Source organism: Sceloporus undulatus, chromosome 5 (assembly GCF_019175285.1).
Source record: "Sceloporus undulatus isolate JIND9_A2432 ecotype Alabama chromosome 5, SceUnd_v1.1, whole genome shotgun sequence".
NCBI classification, from domain to species: domain Eukaryota; kingdom Metazoa; phylum Chordata; class Lepidosauria; order Squamata; family Phrynosomatidae; genus Sceloporus; species Sceloporus undulatus.
In genome coordinates this window covers 107,346,520-107,362,025 of record NC_056526.1, presented here as the reverse complement: position 1 = coordinate 107,362,025, position 15,506 = coordinate 107,346,520, and the positions used below count along the sequence as shown (strand labels likewise).

The 15,506-nt window shown below is 39.8% G+C and overlaps 1 protein-coding gene across 4 annotated transcripts in view; it reads left to right on the top strand.

Moving 5' to 3' along the window:
• The window catches only part of PCLO (piccolo presynaptic cytomatrix protein), a 293,541-nt gene that overhangs the window by 258,655 nt on the left and 19,380 nt on the right, over positions 1 to 15,506 (top strand). For all 4 annotated transcript variants that reach the window (XM_042469225.1, XM_042469224.1, XM_042469223.1 and 1 more), the window contains 2 exons: positions 3,628 to 3,781; positions 4,679 to 4,746. In XM_042469225.1, the coding sequence (XP_042325159.1) occupies positions 3,628 to 3,781; positions 4,679 to 4,746 (222 nt within the window). The remainder of the gene's footprint in view (positions 1 to 3,627; positions 3,782 to 4,678; positions 4,747 to 15,506) is intronic.

Here is a 15,506-nt window from a genome sequence, read left to right as displayed (position 1 = left end):
AAGAGATAGTAGAGGCATGTTAAACACCTCAGATTGCCCCTTTAAAGTGTGTGCTAAAACCTGAAGTAGATTCACTACCCCCACTAACATGGAAAATACCAGCCACCATTGAGTACCATATAATGAGGGCAACCACAGAGAGCCATTGTTCTCTACTAATATTTATCTGTTTGTGGCACAGGAGGAATATATCAGAGGAAACATTCCTTGAAGTACCAGTGTTCTCGGTCATATAGGCGTTTATAGAGCAAAACTCAAATGTTAAATTGATCTTAGAGGCTCACCTTCAAATAACGGAGCCTTCTTAATTTCCGAGTAATATATTTCATCCCTGCTGACCCAAAAAGCAATGTAGCAATGCAATGTAGCTGCACGGGTTGCAGCTTCCAAACAATCTTGAAGCACAGCCCTACATAGACTGTACTAGAGAAATCCAGTCAAGAGGTTATTACTTCATAGACTACTGGAACCACCCTATTTTGGTCTAAAAACAACTGGGGTTGACAAATCTACCACAACTGGATATAACAAGAATTCTCCACCACTGGCACACCAATCACTGGCTGGATCTGGGAACTATTCTTAAGTTAAACAGCCATTCCTTCAGAAGGGATGCTACCCCTTCCAGGACAATTTCTAAATACAGTACAAGAAATGGCAGGATTCATCCTCATCTTATTAGCCCTCAACTAGCTCATCAGTGCATCCAGGTATGGGCTCATCACTTCAGCAGCTCGACTCCCAGTTCAAATAAACATACTGATGTTTATATAACCCACATACTGACGACGCCATGCTCCACATCTCTGGATGCCTCCTTCCAACTGTTTCATATGGTGGTTTCATATGAATAACTTAAGACATAACACACATTGAAAACAGAATGTGGAGGAAAGGAACAGGATGAGCATCCAGGATGAAAAACAGTTCATTTAGCCCAGTGGAACAGCTGTCACCAAGTCACTGCTAAAGAAAGGCCAAAGGCAGGTAGTCTTTCAGCACAGGCATTAAGAGGGCCTTGTTTCTCATCTCAGCCCTGCTCTGCAATCTACTGGAACCACAACTGTACACTTCCACAAATGAACATAGAACAGTGTATACGGGTTATCACATATTGTCTCTCAGGGTATAAGAAATGCAAATTTTCTAATCTTTAAAAAGGGGGAGGAGTCTGCCTTGACATATTGATGAGAGCAACCCCTGGAAGATTCTTCTGACATCCACATGTGTTGTGTCTTGTACAATAACTTACTTTTTACACAGCGTTTTGCACAGAAAGCAGTGAAGTAGCTTGGGCTGAGTGACAATGACTTGTCAAAGGCCATTTGAGCTTCACGGTTGAATGAGGATTTCAACCCAGATCTACTTTATCTACTGCATCACACCATCTCATCTTAAAGTAACAACCATGATACTTTTAGTTAAAGGGAGGAATTGCTTTATTGTGTACTTCCTCACATTTTAGATGTTTCAGTTTTCTCACCTCTCTTTCTCAAATTCTGCATTTTGTGGAGGGGGAGGTTATTTTTATTTTTATTGTTTTCTACTGTTTTTGGGCCAGCCAGGATGATAGCACAGGAAGAACTACTGTGTTACTTTCCCATACCGATTTTTTTTAACAACCAGACTCTCTCTTTCATATTCTGTCATTGGTTTGCAGCATACGTTAATAAATGTACTGATCATTAAGGGTTCTTTATTACAAGCTTTTCTATATATAATTCCCCAAAGGGGAAAAGAAGATCTTTTAGATGCCAGAAAAGGAAACAATTTTCAAACACTCTCCCTTTCCACTGTTCAGTCTATGAACCTCAGTAATCTTTAGCTGTCTCCTTGCTCTGGCTTTACCAGAGTACTGCCACATTTCAGTGCTCTTGCTTTCAATACTTACTTTCTACCCTGACATGCCATTTCATGAAATTGCTCAGAATCCTATACCTAATGGCCCCCATTTGGCAAATGTATTGAACTGTGACCTGAATCTTTGAGGCTTGTGGAAGGGCATTGCTTTGGAGAATCACAACACTTTTTGGGTGACATCAGAAATATATATAAACTAGTGCAAAAAAAAATTTTTTTTTAATCCTTTAATTCTTTGCACAACATAGTGGACCATACCATGGTTAAATATCTTCTCTAAATAAAGACATTTTAGTCTTTGATAGTGCTGTATTATCTTAGAGAATTGTGTTATTGAAATATGTTATCTAAATGTGACAATCAAGTGCATCATTGACACAACCTGTTTTCTATGGCATTACAATGTTGCATTTTCAGTATCTCTCTCTATTTGCCCCAATGGGAGAAGGTAATGAGTTTAGAATTAAAAGAATCAAAAGAATGAATTAATGAATATATAGCCATTTGGTGCACACAGGTGGTCAGAGGAGTTCACATATTATCTTTGGATATTAGAAATGGGATTTTCCCATGAAGTGAGAATTCGGGTTGAGATTGTTTCCTTAAACAGACCTTTACAATAAAACAGCAACCAAATTATTATCTGAATTCTAAACTAAGAGATGAGAAATATAGTCATAAATGCAGTTGAGAGACAGTTGAGAAAGATGTTGCTTGTATAGCTGTAAGTGCTACTGACTGACAAGACATTTTTTTCTGACCTTTCAGTGTTTTTGCACCTTGCAGATACATGAGTTTGATAGTACATTAATTATCATGGTTCCATAATATGTAATCCTGGGATTTGTAGTTTGGTAAGGCACTGCAAATTCTCTAAGAAGCTCTGTTGCTGTATGAGCCAGCCCAGGCCCTGAGATCATCAGAAAAGGCCATTCTGTCAGTCCCAGTAATGGTAGTAGTAGTAGTAGTAGTAGTAGTAATATAGAAAAAGGAGAAGAACAAAGTTCTCTGGCAGATAATTCTGAGTACCTGAAACCACAAATCCCAGGATTCCATATTTTGGAGCCATGGCAATAAATGTAGTATCATGGCACTGCTGTAACTGTGGCATGTAATACACTATTTAATTGTACTATACACACACACACACACACACACACACACACACTGTATATATTCTCTATATATAACTATACAGTGTACCCATGCTGTACACAGACACACTATACATGGCTTCAAGCTTACACTGAAGCCTCACATCAGTAAAACATATGATGCACACATGGCACATGGCACCGTAAGCACACACACCGTTATTTTCAATGGGGCATGAGTATACACAGAATTCCCCTTGTGCAGGAGAATCATGAACAGATCCCCCACGTAAGGAAAGGGCCCACTGTATATGGTTTCTCAAAAATTGTTCAATAATATAACACAAAAGCAGTTTTGCTAAAATGAATAGGGCTTGATTCTGTCTTGCCACTGACTGGCAGATGAACTTGGCCTTTGTTTTCCAGTAATTCTGATAAAGTTAGAATAGTAAACACGAGGCATTGTAACTAAAACTTCATGATATATGTTAGACAAGTTATCCCACACATGACAAAATCAGGGGGAAAAAATCAGGGCATAGAAGCAACAGGCAAAATGTTTTGTGGAAATTGTTTAGGTGCTATGTCATGAATAGCTGGTTGCTTGTTAAGTATTGCTTACATGTGTGCTATTATGGCCTATTTGGTAACCAATTATTCCGACCTTCTACAGCAAGGACTACCAACCACCGACCCGGAGATAGTTCAGTCTCCTCGACTGGTTCATCAGCCAGTACCTTTGGCAGTGGATACAGCATGGATAGTGAAGGAAGTAGCAGTAGCACCACCACCACAGGGGACAACAATTTGTTTCCCATCCCAAGAATGTAAGGCTTTTGACTTTATTTAGTATTCTCTTGCTAATCATTGAGAAAAAAAATAAAGAGTTTGGTATTCTAATTATTTTCCTCCCTTTCCTGCTACTACATATTTATGAGCAATCTAATCCTGTGCTTGTTTGCTCAAGTGAACATCACTTGAATGAAAACTGCAATCCCATTCTCACTTACTCATACAAATTTATGCTCTCAGCCTTCCATATAAACATGGAATATTACTTTCAGCTAGTTACGCATTGGACTACAGCCAACATCTGTGTACATATTTATGTTTTGAATTTGTGTACCTAATTCCCAATATTAAAGCAGCCCTAAAACCAGTACAAATTCAACAAGAATTATCCACAACAATAATAAATACCTTTCATGCCAGCACTCTTATGGGAGATTTTCACCAAGCACATGCCGTTTCTCTCAACCATCTCTCATACCATGTTATAATGGCTAACAAACCAGATGACTGGAGATTGGAGAAAATGATGGAAGACAAAGCTAGCAATGGCACTTTGTGCCAGCCTGACTGTGTTCTAGGGGTGAAGAAGGGCTGAGCATTTACACACTCAAAGCCCTTCTTCCTCCCCCAGGGCACCATCTTGGCACACGCCCGTTTACACCAGGCGTGCCATGATGACGTTCTTCGTGCACCCCTGGGTGAGAAAACTGACCCTTTAAAATTCTGTCATGAAACCTCATTCCAGGCAGAAAACAAGGGAGTAAATACACATGGACATGGACACACACACACACACATGCCTTGTGAATAGCCTGTAACTTGCATATTTTCCTCTTGTAGCAAAATGTCTTTGTTCTTCACTGTATCTGTATTTTTGCAACACTGATAGTGGGAGGCTTTGTTAACAGCTGCTCAATTGTATTTCTCCACAGAGGAAAGATGAACCAGAATGGACAAGAAGCAGTGAAGCAGTCAGGAATAGGATTAACAGAGGGTGAAGGTAAAGTGAATATCTTGATGTTGGAATGAGTCCTAGGACAGAGCTTCTTCGGGTTTCTCATTTGGGGACTGTCATTCCCAGTGTGTCAGGGACCAGGGTCATATTTGTGCCTGATGGCTATAACTGTTTCAACTACTGGTTCATGGATCATAGACTGATACAGGTCCATAGACTACCATTTTGACTAGCATTGTGTTAGAGGTTTGTAGGAATTATGTTGACTTTTTTGAAAGATGCACCCATGCCAAATCAACTACTTTAAAACCTAAGCTCTTCATATTTACTCTAAGGTAATTTATTGATGTTGCTCCTGGAAGTAACAGTAGTGAAAGAATTATGGCTACTGGGATGGATGATAGCTCAAGACAGTCTTCTGCATCAACATCCCTTTTGAGGTTTCTTCTCATGAAAGATGAATAACATAGTATTAAGGACCTGGACAGTTTTTGTCTTGACTTCAAGATTATTCTAAATGCAGCATCCCTTTTCCCCATGGGAATCAACGGCAACCAACTACCCATATAACAGAAAGCACTGCTTCAATCTGTCAGGGGTCACTCTGGGTTATGAGGAGGGAATAAATCAATTTTCTGCCCCATGAGATTCAAGATTCTAAAATGATAAGAAAATAACAGAGCACACGATTTATATGCAATGGCTTCATTCCATAACATGTTCAGCACAAAGGGTCTCAAGTGGCAAAGCTAGAAATAAATATTTGCCTGTAATTTTGGGGAGCCACTACCAGTTCAGATAGATAGCCTAAGGCCAAGTGTATAATTCAGGTTTGTATGTTCACATATTTGCCATTTCTCCATTGGGCCTATACATTTGTTCCTGCAGAAATATTGAAAACTGCACCAGCTCTTATTTGTATGAAGCAGGCCCACTAATCTATTTGCATAACCTTCCCCTCTCCAATAATGTTTCTTAATTATGCAATACTAGTGTGTAATAGTGACATGTAATTTGTATATAATCCAAGTAGTGATAATAATGCTAATTATGAAATGTTACTATTATTAATGTTTTAGTACATGTAGGAGCATTATTCAATCATTTAAATAGGAGCCCAAAGGAGTACAATTATGAAATGGTAACCATTTGAAACATATGCAATATTTCATTATTTCACCTGCAAGCATGAAGGCAAAAAGTAGATGGTATAGGCATGCCATTTCTTGAGAATCAAATTGTGTGGGTCACCTCCAAATAGGAGGCAAGAATCCAAATTCTCTAGTTTTGATACACTCAGCTCTGGGTAAGAGAAAAGGGCTGGGTGCAAATCTTAAGCTCAGCTAGTACAGCCGGAACGTGCTACAATTTGTAGGAATTCATTGATTTATTCCTGCAGTTTGCAAAAATTCTCCAAAGGGTCTATATATTTAGTAACTTAACTTTCTTCTCGCCCAGTTAGTGTGGTATCAGGGCTCACCCTCTGCTCTGCTCATATATTCGGTGTATATGTGTGAGCATGTGCGTGCACATGAGTGCATGTGAATTACAAGCTGTGAACACTGTGACTAATACTGCACATAACACTTAACAACAGCACCAGAGGTCATCTCTAGGTCCAGAAACCTCAGGGAGAAGTGGCATCATTAACTATGGTGTCACCCATTATGCGAAGAGTATATATTTGCCCCTCTGTTCTTCTGTTCCCAGGCTTTCTCTCCTGGGAGGAAGCCTGTGGATGGAGAAGCCTCTCCTGCACCAAAGGGAGAGCAGTCAGGGCCTAGGATAATCCTGAACTGGCACATGTATGGTACATAACAGTGCCAGTTATTGAATGGTTATTCCTGGAGCTGTACCTGATTTATTTTAATTCTGCAGAATAAATTCTTCATAACACAATTGCTTTGGTCAATGAGGAAGAAGCAGAAATACTTACCACTGTATGTGGAGAAATAATGAGCACTGATTTTGTATACTATTACCTACTATAAAATCAGATTCTCTGTTTTCTATATTAGGGGCATTTTCAAGCCTAGGTCCAAGTCACATAAAAAAATAATCCTGCATAGCATTTCAGATTCTTCTCTCTGGCCAGCTGGTAAAGTACATTAAATGGCTAGTTGGTAAGGTACATTGTCATCTATATGATTCGCTGACTCTAAAATTAATCTTATGTATAACAAAAGATCCAATTTCTTTTTAAATCATGGCGTATTCTATAAGTATCATTTTAATCAATACCGCATTAGAGTGACTAACCACATGAGTGTTGATGTGAGGGAAATGGATATTGATCCAAGACTTAGCAGAGCAAACTGGCCATCTTGAAGTCTTGCAACAGCACTACAAAACTACAATGGGGATTGAATTTCTATTTTTAGTTTTCAAAGTCATGTCGAAAAGTGTAGAAAGCCGGAGATTGCAAAACCCCTTGAAAGTCCTTTAGATGCTTTATAAATCAATATACCATGTCCTTTGGAACAGCAGGAGATGACAACTGTATAGCCTATTGTCTCAACCTCAGAAGGCTTGAGTAAAAGTAAATTAATATAGTCTACAGTGTCCAGAGTGGATGTGTCTGAGTAAACACAGATAACATTAGGCTGCATACAAAAGAGTACACCTGCATATCCACGTAAACTTATATTAGAGGCAAGGACCCATCCTTTACACTATTATTCCTGCACTTGACATGTAATACAACATGGAGCATAAGTATCTACTCCTTCCATTCTTAAAGGTGGTCTATCTTTTTAAGGACTGTACATGACTTAGAGCATAGCCATTGCGGGGTTTGTGTTATCATCAGATCAGGATCAGCTGTCATGTTGGTAAATGTAAAGATATTTGACATACTGCCCATAAATATGGCCTTTCACATAACTATACTTCGATACTTTATTTGGGGCATAAATTCAATGATATTTGTTGCTGGTTACACATATGGTGATGCTATGAATGACATGCCTCCAAGAGATGCAGTCATCAACTGCCCTGCTCAGGTTGTGCAAACTCAGGACTGGGACTTTCTTGAATGATTCAATCTATTTATAATGCAGTCCTCCTCTTTTCTTACTACCTTCCAAAATTTGCTGAGCATTATCATCTTTTCCAGTGAGTCCCATCATCTAATATCTCCAAAGTAACACAACCTCACTTTATTCATGGTTGCTTCTAATGAGAATTGCTTGAGACCTGACTTGCTCTAGTACCAGTTTTGTAACAGTTCATGGTACCCATAAACTATTTAACTATTTCAATGTCTTTATTATCCCATTTAAAGTTATGTAAATAATCTGTGGTCATTATTTGGTTTTAAAACTCTTTAAATTGTAATATATTTAATTCTTTTTAAGGGGGTATTGTAATTTTATGTATTATATTGTATGTGGATGTTTTAGTGTGGGCTGCTCTGATTGTCTTGCTACAGAAGAGTGGGATATAAATAAAAGATTATTATTATTATTATTATTATTATTATTATTATTATTATTAATCTCAGTGCTTTTGCACTTTCTCCCTTAACCTTAACTGTATACAAAAGTAGGCTCAGGGATTTGGAACTTGTGGTCCAAAAAAAATCTTCAAGCTCTGTATAGAATTTTTTTAAACATAAATAAACACAAGTATATTTTCCCCATCCCTTCTGTCTCACTGCTTCAATAGCAGTGAGAATATTTGAGAATATTTTTCCACTTCTGATCACAAAATCATATTTGCTTGTGTTCTGTGTAGGAGCCAGTGTGGCATGGTGGCTTGAGCATTGGACTATGGGCCAAAACAGATGGCTCTGAAGAGGCAGCTTAACAACACCCCTTTGAGTGTCAGGTTGGGACTGTGCCAACCACACACCACACCCCAACCCAGCTTTTTGCCAGCACAAAAAGAAGCAGCAAAATGCAGTTTCTGCCACCACCGCAGCTTTGCAGCTCTCCTGCAGTATGCAGCATATAAATGCCATGCCACTGAATGCCATAAAGTTGCCTGCCATGTAGGCGGCATCAGAGCATTTCTGCATCTCTGACGCCACCCCCAAGCCATTGCAAAAGGGTGGTCTGTTTAGCCCCTATGACTCTGGACAACATGGTTCAAATCCCCAATCCACCATGGAACCCCATTGGGTGATCCTGGGCAGATCACCCTCTCACAGCCTCAGAGGATGGCAATGGCAAATTCTCTCTGAAGAAATTTGCCAAGGAAACCTCATGATAGGGCCGCCTTGGTTTAGGTAATGATAAATGTTTCCCCAAAATCTAAAGACCCACATCAGACATCTGCCTTAACAAGCTTCTGTTGACCCTTTCTTCTTGCCTTTTCCCACCTTCTTTCTTCAGAGCAGCATCATAAGATGGCCACCTCGGGGCACAGAAAATTGGAGCAATGAAATGCACTGTTCCCTTCCTCCTGGGGGATCTCTGCTTTATTGCCTCCATTGCTCTGTTCCTAAAACACCCACTCCATTCTTCCTTCCCCATGGACTAACCTCATGCCTTTGCAATACCCCCCTCTCTTGTTATTTGCCGTTTGCTGCATCTCCTAGCCCCTTCCTTCACCATGTAACACCACATCTCCCTGTCTTTCACTTTGTCCCCATCATGCCCACCTCTCCTACTCTTGGCAGCCTGCCACTGCCCTTCTCACCCTCTCTTCCCTCTTGTTTTTCTCCCTCCCACTCTTTTCATCTTGCACTCTGACAATGTGCCTCTCTTATGTTTCATACACTCCACCACTCACACCACTCACTCTGCCATCTCTCCTTCACCTCGCCTCATGCCCTCACAGTGCACCCCTCACATTCTTCTTTTGGTCCATTGCTAGCACTGCTTGCTCTCCTATTTCCCACCTCACCTTGCACCTTCATAATGCCTCCTCTTGCTTCTTGCACCCAGCCACTGGCATTGCTAGTTCTCCGATGTCTCCCACTCCCACCCTCACCTCATAGTGCACCCCTGCCTGGCTACCTTACTGCCTTCTTGTACACCACCACTTTTACCACTCAGTATTATTTCCCTTGTATCTGAAATCCCTAAGTGGACTTGTTCCTTGATAGAATCCCACATCTCAGATTTTACAATGGCTAGAAGCTATTTGGCCCTGTACAGACCAGCAAGAAGTGCTGGCCTGTGGGTGGGGCAAGGACTGAGTGTCTCCATGCTTCAAGCCTTACCACCAGTAGGGCGTCATTGTGCCAGTCACCAATCTACACGGCGTGCGTCATAATGATGAACCTCTGGCTCAGCGCCCAAACGGCACAGCACCAAAGGGACATCATCACACAATGTGGCAGCTATGGCACCACTTCAAGGGCACAAAAGGAGCCAGTTTTTCCGGCTCCTTTTTGTGCTCTACGTGCTCTTTTTTGTGCTCTCCTTTTTGTGCACCAATCCAGCCAATAAAGAGGTGGTCTGTATAGCCCCTTACTTTTTTAAAATATATACAGTATATGAAAGTTTGGGATCCAGGACAAGTGACTGACCAAATGGTAGTGGGCGGCATACCTAGAATCCAGATAAAATCCAGCTACCCGGATGATATAGGAACACCAGCTGCAAGTCATCTAGAAATCTATCACTACATCTATCTATCTTTTTCTGCCCCTGGTCTATGTATTAAATAGTAACTACATAGTCATTCTCCATCACAGTGGCATCTGAATAACAATAATCGCCCTATATAAACACACATACACTACTGGCATAACTATTTCCCTAGTTCATGCATCTCTAATCAGTCTCCACAAGCTTCCTGAAGCAGAATGTTTGGTAATATTTTGCTAAATATGGTACATATTTAGCAAAATATTCACAATTTGGAAGCATTTTACCATCGCTAGCAAAGCACTGGCATAACAAAGCTACAGTAAGGGCAAACTGATTTCTAGTAGGGAGCATGTAAACTTTCAGGCGACACAGAACACTTAAGGCCAGTTTATGCATACACATCTTCTAAGCAGCCCCACAGAACACATGGAGGAGAAGCAAATGGCATGTCTATGACCACAGCTTTGTGTTTTGTTTCATGTAAGTCTGTCCTGGTTCCTATAACTTGAGAAGTACCAACTGGCTAGGAAGAATCAGAATTGGTAGATTACAAAGGTGCACAGTTGTTTCTTTAGAACCAGGAGTATTTCAAGACTAAACGTCAAAACCTTGGTACCAGCCTGCTTCCTCATGTTCAGCTTGCCTTGTTACATGCAACAAGTTTCTTATATGCCACCAGTATTCTCCACTGGGTGAGAAAACTGGCCCTTTAAAATTCTGTCATGAAACCTCATTCCAGTCAGAAAACAAGGGAGTAAATACACATGGACACACACACACCTTGTGAATAGCTTGTAACGTGCATATTTTCCTCTTGTAGCAAAATGTTCTCCTTGCCCTTTAGTGACCTCCTTCTCAGAGGACTGTCAAGGGTACATAGTTTTAACCAGCATTTCAGCCATTGCTGACATCTGTTTATACGAATAAATAAAAGCTTTCACATTACACAATGATTGCTATGCTGATCCTCATTTTGTATTCTCTAAGCAACACTATATGCTGCTAAATTCATTTTCCTTGCTTTCTCACACTACACACTTATCTTCATTTCAGATCTATTTTTGTTTTTCTCAGCATTTCATTACAAGAGGAATTACGTGCTGGACTACATTAACTATTTGAACTTGCCATTTGTAATAGTGTTGTCTTCGCCATTAGTGCCTGATGCAAACCCAGCAATTTAAATGTAATTTCAGTGTCTTTAATCTTATAAATTTAGATCTGAGCTTAAGTACTAATCCTTGATTAACTTACTTAGGAAGCCAAAGTCTGGGCTGAGTCACAGCGTATTTCAGTGGTTTAAGGTCTCGTGATTCGATTAACACCAAGACATTTATAGCTGCTGTACTTCTCTACACAGTGCTCTAAACCCATTCAAATTGTTTAATGTATAGAAAGAAAATGTTTGTTTGAAAAGATGGGATGCAAACTAGACAGAGCCATATATTCCTACTGGTCTTTAGCAAGTATTTGCTAGTCAATGCTATGAATGGAGAGCTACATACTCAAACACCAGCAAGGTTGTTTTCAATCTTTCTTCTTTGTCACTGGAAAATAGTAGCTGATGTTCAGATCATTTTATTTCAGCAAGCTTAACCTGTTGGATGGAATGGATTGGTTACATTTCTTTGAAAAGTTCATTTTTTAACCATGTGCAGGATGTATCAGGAAAACCCAAAACACTTGCATTAGTCACAAAATCTCACAGCCTTCGTGGACCCAAGGAATTAAAGCTCCTCTTTCAAGTCTTCTGCTACCTGTAAGGAGGGATAATGCTACATGTTTCTTACACTCTCTGAAAAAGGGTGGGGGTTGTTTGTTTTTATTCCCCCATGGACTATGGGGAAAGATGTCACTAGCCTATTTTCCTCCCTTGTTCTCTCTGCTACTGGCTGCTTAGTTAAGAGAGAAAACAGCGAGGGGGGAAAGCTAACATCACAGAGAACATGGATGAATGGATGTAAGGAAATGCTTTCCTTGTTCTCTTTAGCCAGAAAGGGCAAATTATTTTGATAGTTAGAGGGAAGAAGCAGAGGTTCTCTCTTAACTTGAATATTAAGAAAGAGCAAATGGACACTCTAGCCATAATAGCCAGTATCACAAGGGTAGCCAACATACAGATCATTGGCACAATCTGCGCCCTGGCCAATGTTAAAACCTTGAAGTCCTTACTACTGGGGCCAATTCAGGCAATGTACCACAAAAAATGTGTTGCAGAACTTTAAAAATCCATTTAATGATTTAAAAGGGTATACAAGGCATATGTATCTTGATTAAGCATTACAGTCTGGCTGTTTTGGCCACAGCTACTTCCAATTGCCACCCACTGCTGAATTTTGGCAGTCATGGAGGGATGTGGCCTGCAATGGAATCCAGAGAATGCCACCCAACGCTCTGGCCATCGAAAGGCTTCTGTCTATGTACACAGTCACTTCATTAAAGTGTGAAGGTGTGAAGTGATATGTAATAAAATCTGAAACTTCCATTTTAGAAAGTATATATTTTGGCCAGAATCTTACATCAGCTTATATTTAACTAAGCGCTTTACCAAGTAACTTCTCTTGGCCCACCGTCCCTCCCACCTAAAAAAGCCTGACAGAAACATAATTCAGCTGTGTTCTGATCATTGTCAGAATAGCCTTCCTTCTCCCCAAGCAGCTGATGCCTGCTAAAATAGGTTGGGAGAAGAGTTATGATTGTGGCAATTGTGACTAAGAAGCGATAATGAATACAAAACAGTTATGGTTAGGTAACTGTTTCCTATTCAAGATTGCTACTTAGTCCATGAAGAGACTAAGTAGAGACCGCCATTGTTTGATTTATATTTTGTTTATTTGAGCAAAAGCAGAACCAAATGGACTGGAGAAAGTCTTCTGCTGTGCAAAGTGAGCGCAACAAACAAATAACTTGCTATACTGTATGTCCAGGCAAAAAGACTGAAGATAGCCTCTATCATATCTACATTGGCCCTGAACATTAGGTCGGGAGCACAGGCATTACCATGACTTATGGCTAGTTGCAGAAATGTGTGTGAAGATAGTGCAGTGTTTAATGTAGTCTGGTTCTTCAAATAAACATTTCTCAAAAGACAAGGAAGTAGACAGTTCTTGGTAGCTTTATGGCCTTGTATCACACTACACAAGAGAGCTGATATAGGATAGTGGCTAAAAGACCAAAGTTACAAATCAAGAAGTTCTTGTTTTGAATCTCACTGCTCCCACACATTTTAAAGTAACTTTAAGCAAGCCACAGCCTTGGGTTTTCATCCACATTAATAACCTATATAGGCCATAGGCAGTAGGAAAAGAGGGAAACCCAATTATAGGTACGAGTGACTCAGGCAATTAAGCCACAGTCCAAAACTGAAGCAAGATTGTTAATAACTGGTTCACTTGGAGGCCTTGCTTTCATAGGGTCACTGTAATTCAAAGCCAACCTGGCAACACATAACAACAAAAGATAATAAAATAAACAATGAAGTGATTCAAACTTCAGAGGCATGATGATGATTATGATGATGGTGGTGGTGGTGGTGATGATGATGATGATGATGATGATGACTGACATTTTCATTCTTTGCTGTGTTATGTGTATCTGGTAAATTATAACTGAGGTTGGAGTTCTATGGGTGCTAACTCTGGATTAATCCTTACTTAACTCATAGGTACTTTCCCCCCTCTATATAGTTTGCAGTGTTAATGGTGCAGACATAATGGCCAATCCCTTTCCTTGACAGAAATCTCTCACCACCCTAAGTTTCATCTTCACTACTGGCTTTCTTCTTCTCACACTTTTCTCCCCCTGTTGAAGTGAAGGGTAAATTATAGACTGTGCCTAAAATATTATTTAATGGATTGACCTGATCCAGTTCTAAACATGAGCATTCTCACATAGCAGAGTGCCATAGTCTGTCCCAGTTCCAGTAAATGATATTGAAAGACACCAGTGTCAGACACCTCCAAACCCATAAAAACAAGTCAAGTGGCCCTTAATCCAAGAGAGACAGATCATTAAACCACTGTTAAGCAAACTGACAAAATGAAGACTGCACCCAAAACAGCAAAATTGCTTTTTTCTTCTGTCTGCTCCTTTTACAGAAATTTAACAGAACAACACTCCTTTCCAAAGCAGTCCTTCTCCCAGCACTACATGAGCAGTGTTAGAAATTCAGGCCAAGTCTAAAGCTAATCTTAAAAGGTGAAGGGGAAAAAATATCACCAACCAGTCTCTGCAAAGAGAAAGATTTTCTGCTTTCCCCTGCTCCTAATTCACCAGATCTTGCTTTCATGAAACAGGTTGTTGATACTGCTACTGTTATATTTTAAGCTTTCCCCCCTGAAGCAGCCTTTCTTTCCTGTTGACAGTAAAATAGATGGTCTCTGAAAGGAGCTTTTTGTTACTACTCTTTTCATCACCAAACAGTGGGGGAGATTGCAAAACAGTTGTAATCTTTTTCTGAGTACACCAGCATATAGGAGCTAAAAATGTACATCCAAGAAGCCTAAAGCACTAGAACAGAGATGAGAATATTTCAGAAACTCCACCCTCCTTGATCACCAAGCTGATGTATTCTATTATTTTTTATTTTACTTTATATCCAAGGACCTAGCACAATTAAATTCCATCTTCAGTGCTATCCATTCATGGCTGCAATCCAACATCCCCACAATATAACATAAATATCTGTGTACAGAGATGCATTATACAAATAGTACACAATGGTCATGCAAAATAGCAACATTGCACCTCATGTATCAGTGACTAAGTGCCCTTGTGTAATGCACGATAAGTGATGAATAGCCGCAATGCAAAGTATAGGGTGCACAGCAGCAATGCACAATCCCCAGCCACAACACATAATGCATGATGTACAATTTGCAAAGAAAAAGCACCAAAGAACATGCTGTCTGTGCAATTCTTCTTCTGCTGCTATTATTCAAGCTGCTTATTTGAACAGCTTTAATAAATTAAAGATGTTAAGTCCAAGAGATACTCTTGTGCATGGGCCTACTTCACACACAAAGGGAAGACATATTGAATATATTCTTTTAGTAGCTAGAGCTCATGGTCTGTTCTTCCAGCTTGCTCGTGGAGACTGATCCTCTGTTAATTTTTCTCCAGAAGTAGTGTATTTTATCTATTTAAATTATTATTATTATTATTATTATTATTATTATTATTATTATTTTAATAACTTCATCAGCTCATTCTTCTGACTGGAAATAACCCTCCTAGGTGCAAAGTGTAGGGTGCACAGAACAGAAG